This window comes from Mixophyes fleayi, chromosome 1 (assembly GCF_038048845.1).
Source record: "Mixophyes fleayi isolate aMixFle1 chromosome 1, aMixFle1.hap1, whole genome shotgun sequence".
Classification (NCBI taxonomy): domain Eukaryota; kingdom Metazoa; phylum Chordata; class Amphibia; order Anura; family Limnodynastidae; genus Mixophyes; species Mixophyes fleayi.
In genome coordinates this window covers 345039775-345063008 of record NC_134402.1, presented here as the reverse complement: position 1 = coordinate 345063008, position 23234 = coordinate 345039775, and the positions used below count along the sequence as shown (strand labels likewise).

At 42.3% G+C, this 23234-nt stretch overlaps 1 protein-coding gene across 5 annotated transcripts in view; it reads left to right on the top strand.

The window, feature by feature from the left end:
• Positions 1-23234, top strand: part of LOC142161511 (E1A-binding protein p400-like) — a 123860-nt gene that overhangs the window by 80248 nt on the left and 20378 nt on the right. For 4 of the 5 annotated variants that reach the window (XR_012693423.1, XM_075217210.1, XM_075217202.1 and 1 more), the window contains exons 34-41: positions 1929-2060; positions 2420-2464; positions 2579-2732; positions 3508-3749; positions 4588-4761; positions 6992-7039; positions 9170-9306; positions 10424-10480. Coding sequence is in view for 4 of the 5 variants with exons in the window: in XM_075217210.1 (XP_075073311.1) it covers positions 1929-2060; positions 2420-2464; positions 2579-2732; positions 3508-3749; positions 4588-4761; positions 6992-7039; positions 9170-9306; positions 10424-10480 (989 nt within the window). In the remaining variant the exon portion in view is untranslated. Of the gene's footprint in view, positions 1-1928; positions 2061-2419; positions 2465-2578; positions 2733-3507; positions 3750-4587; positions 4762-6991; positions 7040-9169; positions 9307-10423; positions 10481-17427; positions 17600-23234 lie in introns of all 5 variants that reach the window. The other variant, XM_075217222.1, reaches the window with a different exon arrangement.

Genomic DNA, 23234 nt, shown 5'->3' with positions numbered 1-23234 from the left:
GTTTTTCACTAAAGGTTGTGCAAACATTGATGCGAGCGCGTAAACCCTCCTCAGCTCGTATATATCACAGGGTATGGCGAGCTTACATTAGATGGTGTGAACGGCATTCTTCCAGAGCAGACTTTTTCAAATTATCCCGTCTGTTGGCTTTCATACAAACAGATTTGGAAGCAGGACTTCAACTGGCTTCTCTGAAAGTTCAAGTATCTGCTCTATCACATTTTTTTCAGAGAAGATTGTCAATTATTTCGGACGTTCGTACTTTTTTCCAGGGAGTGTTACGGGTTCAACCGCCTTATGTTCCGCCCATGGCTCCCTGGGATTTTTATTTTGTGCTGTAAGTTCTTCAGAAGGCTCATTATGAGCCTTTACGTTTGATTGATTTGAGACTTTTAACATGGAAAGTTGTCTTTTTGCTGGCCATAGTGTCTGCGTGCAGGGTGTCAGAGTTGGGTGCATTGTCATGCAGGGCCCCATACCTAGTTTTTCATGAAGACAGGGCTGTACTAAGGACGGTTCCTTCATTCTTGCCTAAGGGTGTGTCAGGGTTCCACATTAATAAAGATATTGTGGTTCCGGCTTTTAAGGGTGGTTCATCTCCATCTGAGTCTTCTTTTCCTGCATCCTTCGATGTCGTTAGGGCATTGCAAATTTATTTAGATAGAACATGGTCTTCTAGGAAAACGGATTCTCTCTTTGTTTTATGTGATTTCCAAAAGAGGGGTTGGCCAACCTCCATACAAACCATTGCTCGGTGGATCAAGTCTATGATCAAGCAGGCTTATGTGAGCTTGAACAGGCCTGTGCCGGCAAGGATCACTGCTCATTCCACTCGTTCTGTGGGGGCATCTTGGGCCGCGCACCATGGGGCTTCTGCGGATCAACTGTGTCGGGCAGCCACCTGGTCCTCTGTGCATACCTTCACGAAGTTCTATCAGTTTAATGTGTTTGCATCGGCCGACGCTGGGTTCGGCCGCAGTGTTTTGCGGGCAGGGCTATCAGAGGTTTCCCTCCCTTAGGGGGTTGCTTTGGTATGTCCCCATAGTAGCAGTGTCCCCCAGAGTGGATGAATGAGAAAAGAGGATTTATGTAGTTACATTAAATCTCTTTCTCTGAATTCATCTGGGTAACACTGCGTTCCCTCCCTTTTGCTCTTCTGATTTATGGTCTTGGTTGATTGCTTCCCTGGAGCTTTTGTATTACACTGAGGCTGGTAGGGGTTGCAGAGGGGAGGAGTCAGCAGCAAGTTTAGTTAACTGTTTAATTGCCAACTCCTGCGCCCTCATACAACCCCCATTGTAGCAGTGTCCCCCAGATGGATTCAGAGAAAGAGATTAAATGTATGTACATAAATCCCCTTTTATATATATATATATATATGTATATATATATATATATATATATATATATATATATATATATAGTAGGATTCTGTGGGCGTACTTTTTTAAATAATTTTGTTAGCTATTTTAATTAGTACACAATAAGAAATATTAGATTTGCTGTATTATAGTGAGTTTTTGTTTATATCAAACCTAATAGCAAATACTTGTTTCGGTATCAAAACAAATGTTAAAAGACTTTTCTTGTGCTTATGATCCGGTTGGGAGTAAGGATGTATGGGTGTATGTGTAAACCTAGCGCATATGCTAGTAATGCAGGGCTGGATTCATCTCAGCATATGGGCATAAATACACTATTTTTCCGTGCGACTTTTTTTAGCATAATTTTTGGATACATAAGTGTCCAACTCAGCTTCAGCCTTATAATGCGCAAGACATTATGTATTAATCAAATAATGAGCCATTGTATAACCTAGTGACAGGTTTTCCTTTAAACACCCACTAGCACTACACTGGCACAGCCACGTCCAACGCACAGAAACATTGTATTCTTTCCTTTTTATGTGACCTCTTTATTATCTACAGGAGCTTAAAATGGCAAAGAAAACATGGGAGGTTCAACAGCTAAAAGAGAAAAAGGAGTGGGAAGAGAAAATTGCTTGGGAAGAAGCTGAAGAAGAACTTTTGACATACACAAGAGAAGATGTGTATAATAAGGTAGCCTCAAGCTCTCTGATCACTTTGTGCCATAGTGTCGGGCCATCACATACAAGCACTAGAACTGACTTTACTACCACATTTCCACAGTGTTGCCAAACTACCAGGAAATTAATATCAGACACTGGATATAACTGAGAAAAGATTTCATAATGACCAATCCAGTCATGCTATGTAATGTCAAGTCTATAGCTAACATATATTAATGTTTAATGTTGTGTGCATTTGTTAATACTACTTCTTGTATGATATGAAACCTTTTGTTGATCATTGCGGTAATATAAAGAGAACATGGAAATCATCGTGCAATGTAGCTTTAGGTGTTTATAGAGCATAAATAACATTTTTGTTTCTTATAGGAATTTGTCTACGAGAGTCCAGATGGGCAGACAGAAGTGATGCCAGTAAGTGTCAGAGAGTGGAGTAATATCACACAGAGACCTAGATGCTCATATTTGATACATTGGTGCTATGCGGTGACCAATTTCATTTATTATACACCATTATTCTCTACTCAGATCTGGACACCACCCACTCCTCCTCAAGATGAGAATGACATTTATATAGATTCTGTGATGTGTCTAATGTACGATACCAACCCCATCCCAGAGTCTAAACTGCCCCCAGTGTATGTAAGGAAGGAGCAGAAGAGACACAAGGCAGATCCTGCAGGTGGGCCGTGTGATAACTGTTTTTAGGAACTGCTATTGAGGAAACGTATGCTGTATGTCATTATTACTATTGTCTTGTAAATATATACCATCAACTTATTCGTTAGTGATGTACAAGAGTGGCACATAAATTGTGTCACATCTATATACAGACCTATATTAATGGTAGAAAGCACAAGCCTACATCCTAGAGGGACAATAAGAGATGAAACACAAAGTGAGGATTGGAGCATTGACATTTAGCCTTGTACAGCTGGCCTGGGTGATAGTTGGATGTTCACAAAAAGGAAGAAGGTAAACCAAGCTGGATGATACTCAAACTGGAGAAATACTTCACTCTTTCTCCAAGAGACAAGAGTTTCGAGGCTACAGTTGAAGGATGAAAAATTAGGGAGAGAGGAGCTTGTTAAGTATGACAGTGAATTCCAGAGATGGATCCCTAGATAAGGAGTGTACAAATAAAGGTCACGAGAGAAGAGCAAAACTGTATAGTTGAGGGGTCAATTTGTAGTTTGAGTTGCATCTATAGCATCACTATTGTCACTGTTCAAGCTAATGGAATAGAACTCATTTTAGCTTTGGTTTTTAAAATAGTTTTTAATTTATATGTTAATGGATCCTTGTATTTGTTATATATTGTAGGGTGAACTGCTATGACCAGTTGACATATGTGTCATGTTTACATTCTCACTCATCAACTGAACTTTAGTTTTGTCATCTTCTTGCTCTCGTATCTATGTTGAACAGTTAAAGAAATAGATGTTATATTTATTTAGCTACAGGTCGAAAGAAGAAACAAAGACATGGGGAATCGGTGGTTCCTCCTCGCTCACTGTTTGATAGAGCCGCTCCTGGCATGCTGAAAGTGAAGAGAGAAGGCAAAGAGCAGAAGAAAAACATCCTTTTGAAACAGCAAACCCAATTTGCCAAACCACTTCCAACCCTGGTCAAACCAGCAAACGAATCCGGCCCTGACAACCCAGAGTGGTTGATCAGCGAAGACTGGGCTCTGCTTCAGGTGAAGACATGTCTTTTAGTGTAACTAAATATGATTAGTGAACTGTGTTCACTCTGTAAGTGTTGATATGATGTGCTCATTTCAGTATGCATTCTAATGTGAAACCCTTTAAACAGTCATTCTAGAATAATGGGAGTTTCTGAAAGAAAGCAGGAGATGCACATGACACTAGGCGCTCACTGCATAGAGTGCTCGGAGTCCACTCTAGCACTCTACACTCACATCAAGTATCAAGCCTTATATTGCATGCCTACACATGTTCTCCATGCGTTTGTGTTCTTTGTTGGGCCATTTGTCTATAGCAGTGTTGGCTAACCTGTGACACTCCAGGTGTTGTGAAACTACAAATCCCAGCATGCTTTGCCAATATATAGCAGCTTATTGCTGGAAGGGTATGCTGGGACTTGTAGTTTCACAACACCTGGAGTGTCACAGGTTAGCCACCACTGGTCTATAGCAAACTAACTCAACACTAAAATTTTCCTACAGTTGGTTTATCTGTTTTTTTAGCTGCTTGTCATTTCTTTTGACTTGACCAGGGCTGCAATGATACTGAAATAGAGAATTTTCTAGTTGGCACCAGATGTAAAATGATGAATGTATTATAGTTAAATATTTGTGTTTATGCCTAAACCCCCATAAAGACAGCCCACTAAGAATGCCTGTTCCCTCTTAAGTAGCCCACTGTTGTAGTGCCCATGTCACCTACATTAAATGGCACAAAGCAAACATGCCCAAAGAGAAGATACAGAATAGTTTTGCTGTCAACCAGATAAGGAAACTACACATATGCAGATAAATGTGTATTAAGCTACTATATATAACTTTCCTTATATAGGCTGTTAAGCATCTCTTGGAGCTACCCCTAAATCTAACAGTGGTGTCACCGGCTCACACCCCCAACTGGGACCTCGTCAGTGATGTTGTGAATTCCTGCAGCAGAATCTATCGCTCCTCAAAACAGTGCCGCACTCGGTATGAAAATGTCATTATTCCAAGAGAGGAAGGAAAGGTGAGAAGTTGACATGTCTTTTGTTTAATGCTGCTATTACTTTAAGTGGTTCTTACCTTGGAGTGTGAGATGTGGCAGATTATTTTATAAGTTAAACAAAGTCAAATGTATTTGTTTCAACAAACTCATTAATTATCCATAGACAAGTTTTTATTACATTATTTCATGAGGGAATGCAATGTATAATATGCTGATACAAGTGATAATTTGGTAACCCTGCATACATTGTGTTATGAGCTAGATTCTGTATGATTCAGGGTGGATTTGGATTCAGAATGCATTTTGGACATTTTGAATCAACTTTTGAACTGAATCATAGGGATTATTTAATGAGTGAAATGTTTGCTATAAATGCTCTTGGGTCTATTAAGGGTTTGTTTTATTAATGAGGGGTTATGCAAAAGTGAACTATGATTTGTTTTTACTTGATGAATATGACAGAACAGCACATCCTTCCGGGGTATAACCTTTCATCAGGTACCCATTGCTGAGTATAATTAGACGATTAACAGTATACTGGTAAATGTAAACTGCAATATGCTGATCATTGTGTGGGACAGTTATGCAGTCTTTGCTTGGTATAAATTGATGGTCAGTAATTTGCTGGTCTTTTCTGGGTATCATTTCCATAAGGCAGGCATGTCAAACTCAACTCCAATTGTAAAAAAACAACTGCAGGGCGCTGCAATCACCTTTGATGGAACTTGGGCTGCTGCTCTTCTAGGAACTCCAATTGGGCCAAATAATCAAAGACTAAGATAATTGAGCCGCAAGAAAAAGATAAAGTCTCATATGCAATTTTGTTAGGTTTATTATTAAGAAAAAAACAAAAATAAAGTTTAATGTTTTCTTCCCGAAGCTTGACACTGGGCCCACCATACTGCTTTTGCTCCCTTTCACCTGTCTCCCATTTCACTGTTCCCTCCACTATGCTGCTTTTGCTCCCTTTCATCTGTCTCTTCTGTTTCAACCTGTGCCCTCCATCATGCAGCTTTTGCTCCCTCTGTCTCCCCTCCCCTGTTTTACACTGCACCCACAATGCTGCTTTTACTCTCCTTCACCTTTCTCCCGTTTCACACTGCGCCCTCCATTATACTGCTTTTGCTCCCCTTCCCCTGTTTCCCATTTCACACTGTGCCCTCCATGCTGGTTTTGCTCTCCTTCATCAGTCTTCCCTGTTTCACACTGTGCCCTCCAACATGCAGCTTTTGCTCTCCTTCACCTTTCTCCCCTATTTCACACTGCGCCATCCATCATGCTGCTTTTGCTCCCCTTACCTTCCTATTGCCTTCTTTCTTCTCTTCTGTTTTCTTTTCTTCTCAACTTCTCGTGGCTCCTATCTGTGCGTTCCTCACTGCTAATGAAGGGTGTCACGCCAAACATTCAGTGTGAAGGAAGGAGGGCTCCAGATGCCATCAGTATTTTTTATAGTTTATTTTTTGATCCGTTTGGGCCACGAGTTTGACACGTCTGCTATAAGGTGTCTATTTTAGGTGTTCCCTCTTGAAAGCCACAGACCCAGGACTATTGCAGATAGGTACTCACAGCACTGGGGTCCTGAGTTTGATTCCCGACCAGGGCCTTATCTGTGTGACATTTGTATGTTCAACCTGTGTTTGTCTGGGTTTTCTCCTGGTAGGTTAATTGACTGCTGACAAATTAACCCTAGTCTGTGTGTGTCACTGTCTATCTGCCTTAGGGAACTTAGACTGTTAGCTCCAATGGGGCAGGGATTGTTGTGAATGATACATATTCTCTACGGAATTAGTGGCACAATATAAATAAATGACGATGATAGGTAAAAAAATAACTTTTATTGTGAACACAGAGTAAAACAATACAACATGGTCATCAGGCATTCTGATGGTCATTGCTGTGTATGAGATTCTATGTTGGTATTCTATGAGGTGAATATATGCATCCTTGGAACAGGTATTCATGCAAGAACAAATACAGACTCTCTCTTTAATAAAGCCACATCAACTAACCTGCATACATTGGCCACATATGTTTCCTTGTCGTCGTTCTCAGCTCCTAAAAACTTTGTACATTTGTTATTGTATTCCTTGTTTATCCATTTTGTACGATGTCTTATTGCACCTATGTTATCAGTTTTGATATGGAATGTGAAAATATATCTGAGAGCTGCAGTAACTGGCGAGAACCACTATTCCAAATAATATTGTGCATCCTAAGATTTCACTTTAAGTTTTATTCCTTCTTTTCAAAGCTCATGTTTGAAGCTAATCCTAAGAAGAAAACTAAGAGTCTATATAAGGTTAGTGTTTTTTTTCTTTTTTTATATGTATTTTTAGGACATTTTTACTTTATCCTTGTGTTAATGAATTTTAATAATTGTAATACAAAGGATTTTTAATCTATTTAAGACGTGTTTAAAACACTGTGTATATCACCACAACATGATAATTCTGACTGATCCAGTTTACCTACATATACCCTGCAATCCCTACAGAATTAAACTATGATAAATTGCAATCATTTTTCAATTATGGCTTGCCCACAATTGTCAAGGATTAAATTATAAACATCACTATGTAAACCAAAATTTAATTTGTGGAGAAAAATAATATTGTCTGTTATTATTTGAAATATATTTTTGTGCAATTATATTGGTATTAAAAATGTATTATTAATGCAAAATCTTCCAGAACATTTTGTTGCGTTTTAACACTATTATGTTGGGTAACGGTATAAGATTACAAAAATAAGTGGTCGACAATAGCGGTGGTAGTACCTATTAATGGTACTGACTACCCCGACACAGACCAAGACAACATGAGGATTCTGAAGAAGGTTCTACCCCGACCTGAAAAAAAGACTACTTACCAAGATCCAGATGACTTCATGTGACGACCCGATCTCTTGGCGACTGTAGAAAATGACGTTATGTGAAACCGCAACTCCTCTTAAAGTGGCGATGGATAGACCCGGGTGTCATTCATGTAATGTAAGTATTATTTTAGGGGTTAGGGGTATTAGGGTTAGGGTTACCCTTACCTTTACAAGCCATACCTGGCTTGTAAAGGTAAGGTTAACCCTAACTCATAACCCTAACCCTAATACCCCTAACCCTAACCCCTAAAATACCCCGCTTAAAGAGGAGTCGCGGTTTCACATGACACAATTTTTCACAGTCACCAAGAGATCGGGTCGTCACATGAAGTCATCTGGATCTTGGTAAGTAGTCTTTTTTTTCAGGTCGTGATAGTCCTTCTTCGGAATCCTCATGTTGTCTTAGTCCATGTTAGTGTAGTCAGTACCGTTAATAGGTACTACATCTGACAATAGCTGCTGCTGCTGCAGCCATTATAGTGTATATGAAAGGTACAGCTTTGAGATACATATAATAGATACAACTATTGTGCAGTGCTCATTAGGTGTAGCAACTGAGCCATACAGCATGATGTATATGCAGACACTGCTTTTTATTTTGCTTTTACTCTGTTTTAAATATTTGCATATAGATGGAGCAGACATGCATTAAACATATTCAAGTAACATGTTTGCACATATTCAGTGGAAATACAAGCTAGGCATGCAGTGTCCACATATTTACTATTTACCATGGCATGCTATAGCTACAATAAAGCCTACCTTATGTATAAATCTATTGCTGACAACCTCTGGAGCAATCACCACCAGTCAGCTCTACCGACACATAAGTGTCAGAGCGGCTGAAATTCAAAATTCTCCATTGACCAGCAGCAAGACAGTGAACCATTAGCCAGGCAGTGTCTTCTAGAAATCAGCCCCTCCCCCCATTCTTTAAAGCAATTGCAGCTAGGTCTAGAATAATCATTTAAACAATTCAAGACCACTTACACTCTTCATCCAGAACCTGTTTACGAGTATCAACCTCCCTATTCACTGGGCTTTGTCATTTATCTTACATGACATTATCATAGTAACCAAAGCAGAAACTAAGTTAATGTTCGCAAGTGAAATAGTTGGTAATATGTATTTCTTACATCCTATGGAGGATACTGACAATGGGTATAGAAGGTCCAGTCTGAAACTCCTTCCCTCAGTATCAGTTGGCAACAGCAGAAAAGTATTCAATTAATTTGTGCATTGTGACCATTGTTCCATTAGAGTCTATGGCTCTGGTAAAAAAAAGGCATCATGGTACCAAAATACATGTTAATAAAGACAACATTCTCCTTCAGCCCTCTAGCTTTATAGATTTCTTATGCATATTTGTTTCCCAATGCCAATGAAAACTTTCATCATATTAATGGAATAATAAAGCAGCAACTTTTTGACATATAATACATACCTACATTACATTATATACACCTAGTGTAGTGAATATATGGCTTTGGGGGGTACTTTGTGTACTAGTTTCTGTTCCTTCTACACTACTTTATATTTGTTTCTTCTTCTTCAGACAAAGAACAGTCGACCTCTCCGCACCAGTCAGATCTATGCTCAGGATGAAGGAGTGACGCACACCCAGCTGTATACAAATCGTTTTGAGCTGATGAAGATGACAGCAGGCAAGAGGAGCCCACCTATAAAGCCACTGTAAGGACTCATTTTATGACTGTACAAGCACAGCCCAACATTTCCTCTATACCACTTTATTTTTTAGGATTGGTGTAAACCGCACAAAGCAGCCATATAAACTAATAAATCACATTAGCTAGGCATATTTATTTATTTATTTAATTGTATCTTAAGTTTATTACAGTATTAGAATAGGGCCTCATAATAACATTGCTTCACGTGTTACCATATCAAAAGTGCCAAACAAGCCTCAGCTATCCAATAGTCAGAGCTAAGAAAGATGGTCATATGAATATGGCTAGTGTTGCACTTTTACTGAAGTAATGCTGGGTGCTACAGTGGTAAGAGTATTCACAAACATAAAGGACACAGTGCACACCACAGTCTTTATTTAGCTGATTAGTAAACAAATCACTTTCGTCAGGAGTGATGATGTTTGCCAACCGAAATATTCAGAATAAAGAACAAGCATATAAAGAATAGTCTAGTGCGTGTGTTGTCCTTTCTACTAGTTAGTGCAGATGTGCAACGTATAACAGGGAATGGGAGTGAAGGGGTAAATAAAGAGAGGAAAAATGACCTCAGGAAGGGGACAGTCAAAGGTATTAAGGACAGATCTTGTGTCACTTCAGGAGCTTAAGGTCAAGAACTGCGTCCATGAAAGCCACACTTATTCAAACTCATAGGATAGTTCAGGCAAAGCTGTTTTCCAGGTTGAGCGTTAGCTTCAGAAGGCACTTGACACTAGTTAAAAAATAACAAAAAAACCCTTTCTCTGATAAACAGCCAGCTGCACTGGGGCAGGACAAGTACACATAAAGGAGAAAGACATATTATTAAAGTGTTAACTAGGGAATATGGGCTGTATTAGTTTGTCTACATGAACAAATCACAGTGACACCTAGGGGGGAATTAAATTCAGTGCGAGTTCTCATACCGTACACTTCCGGGTATAACGGTACCTAAAATATAAAGTACGAACAAAACAGCAATGTTTTAGGTACCAGGCATCCCACAGAGACATATCAAGCGAGACTGCTATGGGTCTTGAGCTGAATACAACCCTCTCCCTGTGTGGTATTTGCATAAATGCTGTATTGAACATTTATGTGTAATTAAATATTGTGTGTTTCAGCTTGGGAATGAACCCTTTTCAGAAGAATCCAAAACATGCCTCTGTGCTTGCAGAAAGGTAATCACCACAAATGAAAACTCCACATTTTGTTGTCAGTCTGATTCAACTTACCTGTGACTCCAGTTGTATCTAGGACCTTTTCATGATAATCCACCCCGCCTCTTTACTGGGCTATGGTTTACCTATCCTATATGCATTATAAAAGTCATGGAGGTATATTTACTAAACTGCGGGTTTGAAAAAGTGAAGATGTTGCCTATAGCCCCCAATCAGATTCTAGCTTTCATTTTGTAAACTGTAATAATTAAATGACAACTAGAATCTGATTGGTTGCTGTAGGCAACATCTCCACTTTTTTAAATACGCAGTTTAGTAAATATACCCCATAGAGTCATAGTTGATACATATGGCAATGAGCTGTAATTGGGATAAATTAAAGGGATATTATAATAAAGCCTTGTTAGCCCTTAAAATTTATTGTCTGTCAAAGACTGGCAAGTGTTATTATATTTCAGTGGCACCTGAGGGCACCATTCTCTGCACCAGTCTCTGCTTATTGTTAAAGAAGCATTTTGTACCTCATTTACAAAAGAAACTGGATACACAGTGTAGACTGCCTTTGTTTTGCAGCAGTGCACTCAGATAGTCAGTCCAGCACATATGAAGGAGTACACTTACTCTCCACTCTCGGTAGACATTTTGGCAAACTAGAACTGCGTCTAGGTGCACCTTGTCTCATCTCTGGTAACCGCCTCTCACTCCCACCAAGACTTCTCCCGTGCTGCTACCCACTTATAGAATTCCATATCACATCCAATCAGGCTTTCCCACAGCCTTCATATCTTTAGACAATCTCTGAAAACCCATCTTTTTTAGAGCTTACATTATCCCTGATAATACTGCTTACACCAATATACCCTTACTACTGCCCCAATCTCCACTCTAAGCCACAGTCACTCATCTTATTTCAGCTGTGCCCTCTTCCACTTAGAATGTAAGCTAATGAGCAGGGCCCTCCCTACACTTTGTTTTCATGTCTGCATTTATTTCACATTGGGGTAAGCAGCTGTGCTGGTTATTTTCACTACCTTGTATGTCCCTGTTTTATATTTGTTCTGTTTTCCCTACTGTACAGCGCTGCTATGCATTGTGACGCCCAGGGCCGGACTGGCCATCTGGCAATACCATGGCGGTACCCTGCAATCATGTATTTGTATACTCAAATGATCGCGGCGCCGCAGCACCCCTCCCTCACTCAATTTTTTTTATTTTTTTAAGCCTTTTATTTTTTGGATTTGCAAAGCGGGAGGCGGGCGGCTCCGGCGCCGTGATCATGTGAGTATACAAATAGTCACATGATCGCGGTGCCGGCGTCCAACCCCCCCCCCCCCTTTGTTTGCAGTGAATGTCGGGCTTGACCTCATCACGTCACGCCCGTCATTCAGTGAGGAGTGGCGCCCTGAAGAAAGAAGAAAAGAGAAGAAATACAGAGATAAGTAAAAGAGAGTATAAGCTAAGAGAGGCACAGGGGGATGAAAAAGGGGGAATAAAAGGCACAGGGGAATGAAAAAGGTGGAAAAAAAGGCACAGGGGAATGAAAAAGTGGTAATAAGAGGCACAGGGGAATGAAAAAGGTGCAATAAAAGGCACAATGGAATAAAAAGTGGGAATAAAAGGCACAGGGGAATGAAAAAGGTGGAATAAAAGGCACAAGGGAATGAAAAAAGGGAATAAAAGGCACAGGGGAATGAAAAAGGAAGAATAAAAAGCACAGAGGAATGAAAAAGGGGGGAGAAAAGGCACAGGGGAATGAAAAAGGTGGAAAAAAAGGCACAGGGGAATGAAAAAGTGGTAATAAGAGGCACAGGGGAATGAAAAAGGTGCAATAAAAGGCACAATGGAATGAAAAAGTGGGAATAAAAGGCACAGGGGAATGAAAAAGGTGGAATAACAGGCACAGGGGAATGAAAAAGGAAGAATAAAAAGCACAGAGAAATGAAAAAGGGGGAGAAAAGGCACAGGGGAATGAAAAAGGGGGGAGAAAGGCACAGTGGACTGAAAAAGGGGGAATAAAAGGCACAGGGGAATGAAAAAGGGGGAATAACAGGCACAGGGGAATGAAAAAGGGGGGAGAAAAGGCACAGGGGAATGAAAAAGGGGGGATAAAAGGCACGGGAATGAAGAAGAGGGGACATAAAAGGCACAGTGGACTGAAAAAGGGGGAATAAAAGGCACAGGGGAATGAAAAAGGTGGAAAAAAAGGCACAGGGGAATGAAAAAGTGGTAATAAGAGGCACAGGGGAATGAAAAAGGTGCAATAAAAGGCACAATGGAATAAAAAGTGGGAATAAAAGGCACAGGAGAATGAAAAAGGTGGAATAAAAGGCACAAGGGAATGAAAAAGGTGGAATAACAGGCACAGGGGAATGAAAAAAGGGGAATAAAAGGCACAGGGGAATGAAAAAGGAAGAATAAAAAGCACAGAGGAATGAAAAAGGGGGGAGAAAAGGCACAGGGGAATGAAAAAGGTGGAAAAAAAAGGCACAGGGGAATGAAAAAGTGGTAATAAGAGGCACAGGGGAATGAAAAAGGTGCAATAAAAGGCACAATGGAATGAAAAAGTGGGAATAAAAGGCACAGGGGAATGAAAAAGGTGGAATAACAGGCACAGGGGAATGAAAAAGGAAGAATAAAAAGCACAGAGAAATGAAAAAGGGGGGAGAAAAGGCACAGGGGAATGAAAAAGGGGGGAGAAAGGCACAGTGGACTGAAAAAGGGGGAATAAAAGGCACAGGGGAATGAAAAAGGGGGAATAACAGGCACAGGGGAATGAAAAAGGGGGGAGAAAAGGCACAGGGGAATGAAAAAGGGGGGATAAAAGGCACGGGAATGAAGAAGAGGGGGCATAAAAGGCACAGTGGACTGAAAAAGGGGGAATAAAAGGCACAGGGGAGTGAAAAAGGGGGAGAAAAGGCACAGGGGTATGAAAAAGGGGGGATAAAAGGCACAGGAATGAAGAAGAGGGGGCATAAAAGGCACAAGGGGATGAAAAAGTGAGAATAAAAGGCACAGGGGAATGAAAAAGGGGAGAAAAGGCACAGGGGGATGAAGAAGGGGGGTATAAAAGGCACAGGGGGATGAAGAAAGGGGGGGAGATAAAAGGCACAGGGGGGTGAAGAAAAGGGGGGTGAAAGGCACAGGGGGATGAAGAAAGGGGGGAGATAAAAGCCACAGGGGGATGAAGAAAAGGGAGGTGAAAGGGACAGGGTGATGAAGAAAGGGGGGAGATAAAAAACACAGGAAGATGAAGAGGGGCAAAAGCAGCATGGCAGAATGTGATGGAGGGTGCAGTGCGATCATAAGGGGGCACAGTGTGGTGGTGATAAAGGGGCACAGTAATGTGGCAATGTAGTGTGTGTGAGGTAGATGGTGGCTAATGAATGAGTGCTATTTTGTTTTCAGGGTAATGGTGGGGCAATGTAATAGTGGGGACTATTAATTTAAGATGGGGTGGTTTGGGGGCTATTGAATGTGGTGGTGAGTTTGGGGAGAATGAGGTCTATTTATTAAATGTGACTATGAATTTAATGGCAGTGATGGTTGCAGGAAATGGGTATATTTAAGAGATGTAAATACTATTAATTTCTTGCTGGGGCTGTTTGCAGGGAGGTGGGCCTGTATGCTTCAAATGCAGGGCTGATTTTTAGTTCCAGTCCGGCCCTGGTGATGCCTAACAAATCTACGATAAAAATAGTAGGTCCCAGGAGAGTTGGAAAAATCTGAAGAGGTGCACTGTGCAAAAGTGTAACCATCAAAAAGTCCAACCTCCTACCACTTTAGAACAACCCCTTTCATTAAATAAAATGTTTATATTTCTCTGCTAAAATACTGCTTGGAGTAGACTCATTTCTGGGATTAAATAAGTGAGGGGACATTGAGACTGCTATTACATGTGTCACTTTTATATGTTTGAAGCATTGTTTTACATTGGTCAACTTGCTCCTAGAAATTTGGTTGTCCCTCGAAGTGCACCTGGAAGGCACAAAATGGCTCCCATTAAAAGCATAGGATGAGACCCAATCTTGACTAGTTCAAGGCTGGTGCAAGTCCTTTTCTGAGTGGTAATGGCTGTGTGTCTTTCTGCACAGCAAGGAACGCCAATACAATTTTGCCCTTTATACTTTTGTCTTATTTCCAGAATTTCTTTTCACAAAAGGAAATTTTGTTTCGTAGTCCTCCCATCGGCAAAATAAACTTCTGCTCGTCTGCAAATTCCGCCAAACCTATGTGCTCGGTGCTGGGTGCACTTGCCCATATTGAGGTGCACAGTACCACCAAAGAAGACTTTGCAGGGTGCTTCATTTGGTTTGTGCTTTAGAAATGAAGCTCCTTGCTGTAAACTTGCATACAAAATAGAAAAATTCCCTTCCCTCTTAAGGGTACAAACTCAACTAACGGAGTTAATAGCAGAAGAAGGACACTTCCCCAAAAAATTATTCAGGTCTTTTGTGAGACCAAGGCTGTTCTCTAGGTACTAACTCCCCTAGAATTCTACTTGAACTATTTCTTTGTTTAGATTGAGTGGGTCAGGAAGCTGATTGGACAAGCCACATGTCTTTCTATTCAAGCAAAATTACCTTCTATGGTCTGTTTAGCTGCAAGAAGTACATACTTGTGCTGGGCCACAGCTTGCACATAATCGCTTAAAACAGCTTTGTTAACTGTATCTAGGGGCATTTGTTTTGCTGTGTACATGGCATTCTTAACAGTGCAGGTAGAGGTATTTTTCTACGTATTTCTTCATTTGCTTACAACCATGATTAGCATTCGTTGTATTTCTGAATTTAAAGGACCACTCCTTCTTTAATTGTGCTGTAACTAATTAAGTCCTTCCATAGCTCTACAGTTGAGCTCTATAGAAGTTGTTTCATATAGCTTTCTTGAGAACTCTTGCTGGGTTTGCAGTTTGCTTGTTTTACCTGAGATTCTCTGTTTTAGGTTAAGGAAGGATCCCAGTATGTATGTGGAGGGTATATTACTTAACATTAAGTCAGATTGTTTTAAGATTGAGTCTTTGAGATTGGTCATTTAATCCAAGTGTTCACATTTGATTTAAAATATGACTGTTTGAAAAATGTTTATATATGATTTGCTATCAAAATGGATCACGTTTAGCTCTGAGCACTGCCCTCATGCTCCAGTTGGGATTTTGGGTGGTGGCCCATTTTTGTTGTAGGACTGTGAGAATATTACCAGACCTGACAACCTCTTGGTGAAATCCATATGAGTGCTGGGGCATCACTGTGTGCTCTCTATAGTCCGGTATCTTTAGGTTTATGGCTGAGTGTTTAAATCTTCCATAACATATTTAATACCTTCCACAAGAATATCCATTCTTGCTTTAAAATTATATTAGACATGGATATTTCACCCTCAGAATAGGATCAAGAGCCTTACAGAGTTTTACAGCGCTTGATCCATCTGCCTACACTAACCCTAATTACAATCTGCACTGCATGCAGGTGATCATGACAATTATGTTCACCTTGGAGGCATTTTATGTCTGCCCTGTTTCATTTAAGGTAGGTTGGCATCTCTTGTGCTCATTTAAATGTTAACGCCACCTTTTGTCATGGGCAACTAGGATGGACTTCATTCTCATTTTCTCCCAGCAACCTCCAGGTTGCTTGCTTCAGTGTGTGGACTTATGTTTTTTATTATTTTTTGGTCCTTAGACATATCTCTTTAGCCCATTCATGTTATCTTGCATTCTTTGTTTAGTTGCCCCTTTTGTGCCAGTCTTTCTGTTAATTTTTTCTAACTACTCTCTCCGTTCTTAACTGCTGGACTTGTTTTACTATCCTCTCTAGCTGTCTAACCATGACTCTTGAAATTATCTCTTCTGGTTAACCCTTTTCTTAGTGCTCACCACACTAGTTAACTCTTTGTCTACCTCTGATATTCCTGCATTTTACTCCTGCCTTTCTCTTGCACATACAGTTGGGGGACACTGCTCACCTTGGGGGTATAGAGGGTGCTGTGGGAGTAATGGCAATAAAAACGTGTCTAGTCTGCTCCCCTCCCCTCTATGCCCCCTCCAGCAGGAAGCTCTCAGTTTTTTTTAATAGTGCCTAACGAGTAAGGCACATTTTTAGTCTAGTCTTAATTTTACTTAATTTTTGCCGCCCCCCTGAGGTAGTGTGGGCTCCCGGTAAAAGGATTACCTGACACTATAACAGTGTCCAGGGACCCAGCTCCTGTCCAGGGCAGTGTGAGTTCGGGCCACGCCGGGAGCCGCAGCTGCAGCACCAGTCTCCCCTTGCGCAGCGGAGGCGGTGCTGCCGGTGGTCTAAGCCCGCACCTGTTCCAGTGACACTGCTGAGGACACAGTCAGTGACTGGACATGCAGGTAGCAGGGGCATGTTTACTGGTAGGGAACTGTTTTTATCACAGCTCCCACCAGTATTTCTGTATATAGGCACCATTTTGTGAAGCTAAGGGGAAGGAGGAGCTTCATTGTAGGTGTATTCCTCACTGTTTCCTGGGCTTTTGTAATGTTTTTTCTAACTGACATTACAGCTCTCTGTCAGTCTTAAAAAAAAGTGCCTGCACAGATTACCCTGGGGAGGAACCATTAGATATATTTATGTATATTTAGTTTATATGCATACACATTTCTTAGACATTACTTTCTGATAGTGTGACTGTTACTGTCTCTGTATATTTTATTCTTCTGTACTACTCTCTGTTGTCATAAGTGGGGTACAGTGGGTTCCTGCACAGGTCACTACACACTAGTATATTCATATAATTAGTGGTATTACCTCACATAGCATACATAGATTATGTTTACTGTAGATCACTCTCTGTGTTAGACTGTTTTCAGAGGTGTGGGTGCTCTGCTGTTTTCTCTTTCTGTATCTATTCATTGTGTAAGAAAGAGGGACAAGTTCCAGGTCCAAAACTGCCGGAACCGGTTCACTAACGTATTCCACCTGTTCCAGGTGCCAATCCAAAATTCCTGGTGACCCGGATGGTCTCTGCACAGCCTATGAGTCTGAGGACCTGAGTCAGCGTTTGTCTGGGGACGCCGCTGATGTGATGGTATCAGCCTCGGCTAGAGAACTGGCCCGGTCCATTGCAGATCTCAAAAGAGACGCTGCATGTTATGAAACGGTAGGTGCAGATGTTTTTCCTACCCTTTCTCAGGACACACAGTCCACAGATGCCCTTCTTTTGGGACAGGCATCGCAGTGACCTTTAGACATCTCAGGGGAATCCCGAGGACCTGCCTAGGTGCAAAATCTAGAAAGATCTGTCCAGGGTTTGGTCAGAGTATCTTCCTCTCTTGAGAAAATGTTGCAGCCATCTGTTGGTAGACAGCGTAAATGTCTGGCCCAGTGCCAGATTCAGGATGTGGGGGACTCTGATACAGATCCGTCCTTTCAGGTGGACAGTGACATTCTGAGGATTTGTCTGCCTGGGATGAGGATCCCTCCAGTAGGCAGGGGATGGAAGATCTGATCGTGGCGGTTAGAGAGGCCCTTAATATCACTGACAAACAGGCAGCACAACAGGGTTCCCTGTTTAAATGGGTAAAGAAAAGAACAGTGTCTTTTCAGTCCTGTACTTAATTGTCAGAAATCTGTCAGGAGGCCAGGCTCAAACCAGATAGCCGGTTTCAGATACCAATAAAGTATCGCCTGTATTACCCATTTCCAGAACAGGAGGTTTCGTCATGGGAGACAAATGTGGATGCTCCCATCATGCATTTGGCTAAGGCAACCATTATTCCTCTTTCCAGTGCTGCAAATTTGAAAGACAGCACGGACAGGAGATGTGAGGGGTTGTTAAAATCCATTTATTTAGAGTCTGCTGCTTCCTTCCTTCCTAATATGACGGCGGCATTGGTTGTTAAAGCCATGGAAAAATGGGCACTCACACTGTGTGATGGGCTCCAATCTAGTATGGCCAGGTCCCACTAGCAGCTCACATTATGGATGCTGCTGTTTTGCTGAGGGATGCGGTTCTGGACGCAGGTTAGGGTTTATCCAGGACTCCCTCATTAGTAGTCGCGACCAGACGCACCATCCAGCTTCGGGATCAGTGCTTCAGGTCTACCACAGACAACTGGGTAAGGGGGGTGGTGGAGAGAGGGTACAGGATAGACCTCTTAGGGACGCCTCCACAGTGTTTTTTGTCCACTCCCTTACCAAGAGACAAGGCCAGGAGAGTGGAATTTCTTGGAGCCATTCATTCCTTGGTAGCAACAGCAGTCATTGTTCCAGTTCCAGAGGTTGGGTTATTACTTCCACCTCTTTCTGATACAGAAATCAGATCTGTCTTTTTGTCTCATTCTGAATCTAAAATCCCTCAACACGCACTTGAGGGTACCCAGTTTTCGGATGGAATCCATCCGGTCGGTTATCAATTCAATGGGAAGGAATGAGTTTCTAGCATCATTGGATATCAAGGATGCTTATCTTCATATTCCAATATGGGCCGGTTACCATTGCCTCCTCCATTTTCCAGTGAACCAGTCCACTTCCAATTCAGAGCGCTCTCGTTTGGGCTGGCCATAGCACCAAAGGTATTCACAAAGGTGATGGCAGTCATGGCGGCAAGGTTACGTCAACAAGGGGTGACTATCTTGCCTTATCTGGACGATCTTTTGATCAAAGCAGATTCAGCCGCTCGCCTTCGGGATCATCTGGAACTCACGGCAAAGATGTTTCATTCCCATGGCTGGGTAATCCATGTCAAGAAGTCCAATCTGGTTCCTACTCAGCACTTGGTCTTCTTAAGTCTTTTGTTCGACACTTGATGCCAGAGAGTCTTTCTACCTCCAGGCAAGATACAGACTACCAAACTCCAAGTAAAGGTCTTACTGTCCCTCAAGCGCGTATCCATCCTTCAGTGTATGAAGCTGATGGGACGTTTGATGTCCTGTTGCAAGGCAGTACAGTTTGCATGGTTTCATTCACGACCCTTCCAACGCAAAATCCTTGTCAAATGGAAGAGGTCAGAGCCTTGCCTGGAAATACAATTTTTTTTGTCTCTCACCAGCAACTTGTTAGTCCTTGGTGTGGCGGTTACGGGCAGGTAATCTTAACCTTAGATGGACAATTGTGACGACAGACGCCAGCCTATTAGGCTGGGGGGCAGTGACCTTGGATCTGAGATTACAGTGATTTCCCATCAATGTTCTCGCGTTAAGGGTAGTATACAATGCTCTGATCCAGGCGCAGCTTATTACAGACCTATTCAGATCCAATCAGTCAACGTTACATCGGTGGTGTACATCAATCACCAGGGGGTACAAAGAGTTCCCTGGCCATGAGAGAAATTGGCACAGCAGGTTCCTGTCATTTCAGCAGTTTTCATACCACTCGGCTGAATGACAAGGTGGACAGCTATTGTGCCAGAACAAGAAACGCTCAGGTGTTTTTGGTGGATGCCATGACTGTGCCCTGGAGGTTCAGTCTAGTGTATCTATCTCCTCCAATTCCAATTTTGCCTCTGATCTTGAAAAAGATCAGATTAAAAAGGGGTGCAGTAATTCTTTTGGCACCAGACTGGCCGAGAAGATCTTGGTGCGCAGACCATAAGCATTTCTCCTCCTTGGTGTCTTCCTCTCAGGGAAGATCTTCTTAGTCTGGGTCCATTTTTCCATCAGGACCTAGCATGGCAACCTTTGGTGGCTTGGCGGTTCAATCCTTGATTCTTAGACAGAGGGGTCTGTCGGAAAGGGTCATCCAGGCGATCATCAAAGCTCAGAAATCCACATATTCTAGGAATTACCATCGTATATGAAAAGCAGGTATCGTTGGTCTGAGACGAAACAAGTAACGACTGCTTCCTTCCGGTTGGCTAGGGTGCTAGAATTCCTGCAGGAAGGTTTAGACAAAGGTTCAGGTTTCGGATTTCTCTATTTATTTCCAAAGGAGGCTGGCCTTGATGCCAGATGTTCAGAAGTTTCTTCAGTGGGTTCTTCATGTTCAACCACCTTTTTTTCTAGTGGCTCCATGGGACCTCAACTTGGTGTTAATGGCTTTACAGAAGTCGCCGTTCGAACCACTTACATGAAAGGATTTGTTCTTATTGGCTATTTTCTCAGACAGGCGTGTGTCTGAGTTGGCGTCTCTGTTTTGCCGTTCTCCTTTTCCAATTTTCAATAACGACAGGCTTTTTTTGCATACCAGGCCATCTTTTCAGCCAAAAGTGGTCTCTAGATTTCATATTAATCAGGACATTGCTATTCCTGAATTGTCTCCGGATTCTCCATCCAGTAGTCAGAGTTCGGTTATACCTCTGGACGTAGTTAGAGGCTTGCGGATCTATGTGGACTGTACAGCTTCCGTTAGGAAGACTGGTGCTCTAATAGTGTTGTATGATGCTCGTAATTGTGGCTGGCCAGCCACTAAACAATCAATAGCTTGATGGATTGCTGTAATTATTCATCAGGCTTATCTGTCGGAGGGTTCTCCGGTTGCTGATGGCCTCACAGCTCATTCTACCAGGTCAGTTAGCGCCTGTTGGGCAGCATAGCATTGGACCTCGGTTGAGCAGTTGTGTAGAGCAGCTACCTGGTCCTCCTTTTGTTTACCAAAAGTTACCGCTTCCTCGTCTATGCATCCAAAGACGCAGGTTTTGCACGTAAAGTATTACGTGCAGCTCAGTCTGAGCGTACCCACCCCTAGGAGCGGCTTTGGAACATCCCCACAGTGAGCAGTGTTCCCCAACTGTATGTGCAAGAGAAAACAAAATTTTGTACTTACCATAAAATCTCTTTCTCTTAACACAGTTGGGGGACACTGTGCTCTCACCCTTTTGTTGTCTGTTGAGTGTTCTGATGGTTGTGGCCCTCTCTTGCGGCTTTGTTAGTTAAAAAAACTGAGAGCTTCCTGCTTTCGGAGACATAGAGGAGAGGGGAGCAGGCTAAATAGGTTTTTAGTGCCATTACTCCCACAGCGCCCTCTGTACCCCCAAGGTGAGCAGTGTCCCCCAACTGTGTTAAGAGAAAGAGATTTTACGGTAAGTACAAAAAATCTTGTTTTTTCTCTTCCTTGTTTCTATTCTACTGTAGTTGCATTACGCCTTTATTATGCCTTACACATTTTATGCTTCCTTAAGTATTGGTCATCAACCAACATGTGCTTCTCTTAGACCCCCTGATTATCCTTTGGACCTACTCTTTCAGTTCCATCTATTTCATTAGTTGCTGTTTCTGTACAATTCTAATTTTTCCAAGATCATATATGGGGGACACTGCTACATTGGGGTTGTTGGGAGGGTGCAGGAGCCTGACATTCAAGAGTTAATTCTCTGAAGACTGAAACTTCTCCCCTCTTCCAGCCGCAGTGTGCCTGAGTTATTCCTTGCGTGCCCAAGGAGTTGGGCAAGTGTTGTGGGGCTGCCTATGGCAGCCTAAGTAATAGGACCCTTTGGCTCCATTCCTGGGACGCGGATATTGAGTCCAAGAGGTCTTTGGAGGCCCTGCCATTTGACGGCTCGGTTCTTTTCAGTCCGGAACTGGACAGAATGAACTCTCAGGCTATGGGAGGAAAGAGTCCCTTTTTCCCGGTCAACCCTTCGAAGTCAAAGTCTAAAACCCTATTCTTCAAGGGTTCACCCCTTTCCGGCATGTGGAGGTCAGGACAGAGAAAAACAGAACTGGGCGGCCAAACGCCCAGCTCCTAAGCCATCTGATAAGCAGACAGCATAACATGCTTTTCTCCCACCCAGTTCAAACTGGGGTAGAAGCCCGTCTTTTGTTGTTCTGGGATGTATAGAAAGCTTCCTCCTTAGACCACTGTGTAACTGGTATCATAGAGAGAGGCTACATCCTTTATCATCAGGGGTATCCACCTTCCAAAGGAAAAGCAGTTAGCTCTCAGGACGTCCATCAGATTTCCATCAATTCTGTTATGCATGAAGTTGATGGGGAAAATTTTCTCCACCTTCGAGGCAGTAGAGTGTACCACTCTCGGTTGTTTCTGCTAAATGTCTTGAAAACGTAATCAAGATTCAACCTCCACTTGAACTCCCAGCTTATTTCCCTATCACGGAAACGTGCCTATCTCTCAGATGGTGGTTGAGAACAGACAATTTGATAAGAGGTCACTCATTCACCACCCTGGACACCATGGGATGGGGTGCGGTAACATTCCATCTTCACTTGCAGTCAGGCTACCCATCAATGTTCGGGAGCTCAGAGCAGTGATGATTGCACTATTGAAAGAACAGTCAGTTTTACAGGGCAAGCCTGTCTATACAATCGGAAAACGCCATTGCAGTGGCTTACATAAATCATCAGGGAGGAACCAAGAGCTCCCTTGCGATGAAAGAGTATTTCCAAATCCTGTCTTGGGCAGAATGGTTTCTGCCAGCGATATCTGCAGTGTGCTTTCCAGGAGTGGGGAATTGGGAGGTAGACTTTGGAAGCAGACGCTCCATTCTCCCGGGAGAGTAGTCTCTACATCCAGAAGTATTCAGTCTGCTAACGAGAAGGTGGGAACAGCAAGAGGTGTACATGATGGCCTCCGACAGAACAGCAAAGTGCACAGGTTTTGTGCCAGAACCAGAGACCCATTGCCATCTCTAGTGGACGCCATGGAACTTCAGACTAATCTTTCTCTTTCCTCTGCATCCTCAAGAAGGCCAGGAGGGAGGGAGTTCCTTTCATCCTTGTGGCTCCAGAGTGGCCACATGGAGCCTGGTGCGCCTACATCCTAAAGATGGCTGGAGGTCCAGGGTAGTGACTTCCTCTGCAGCAAGATCATCTGTTGCAAGGTCCATTCCACCACCAAGA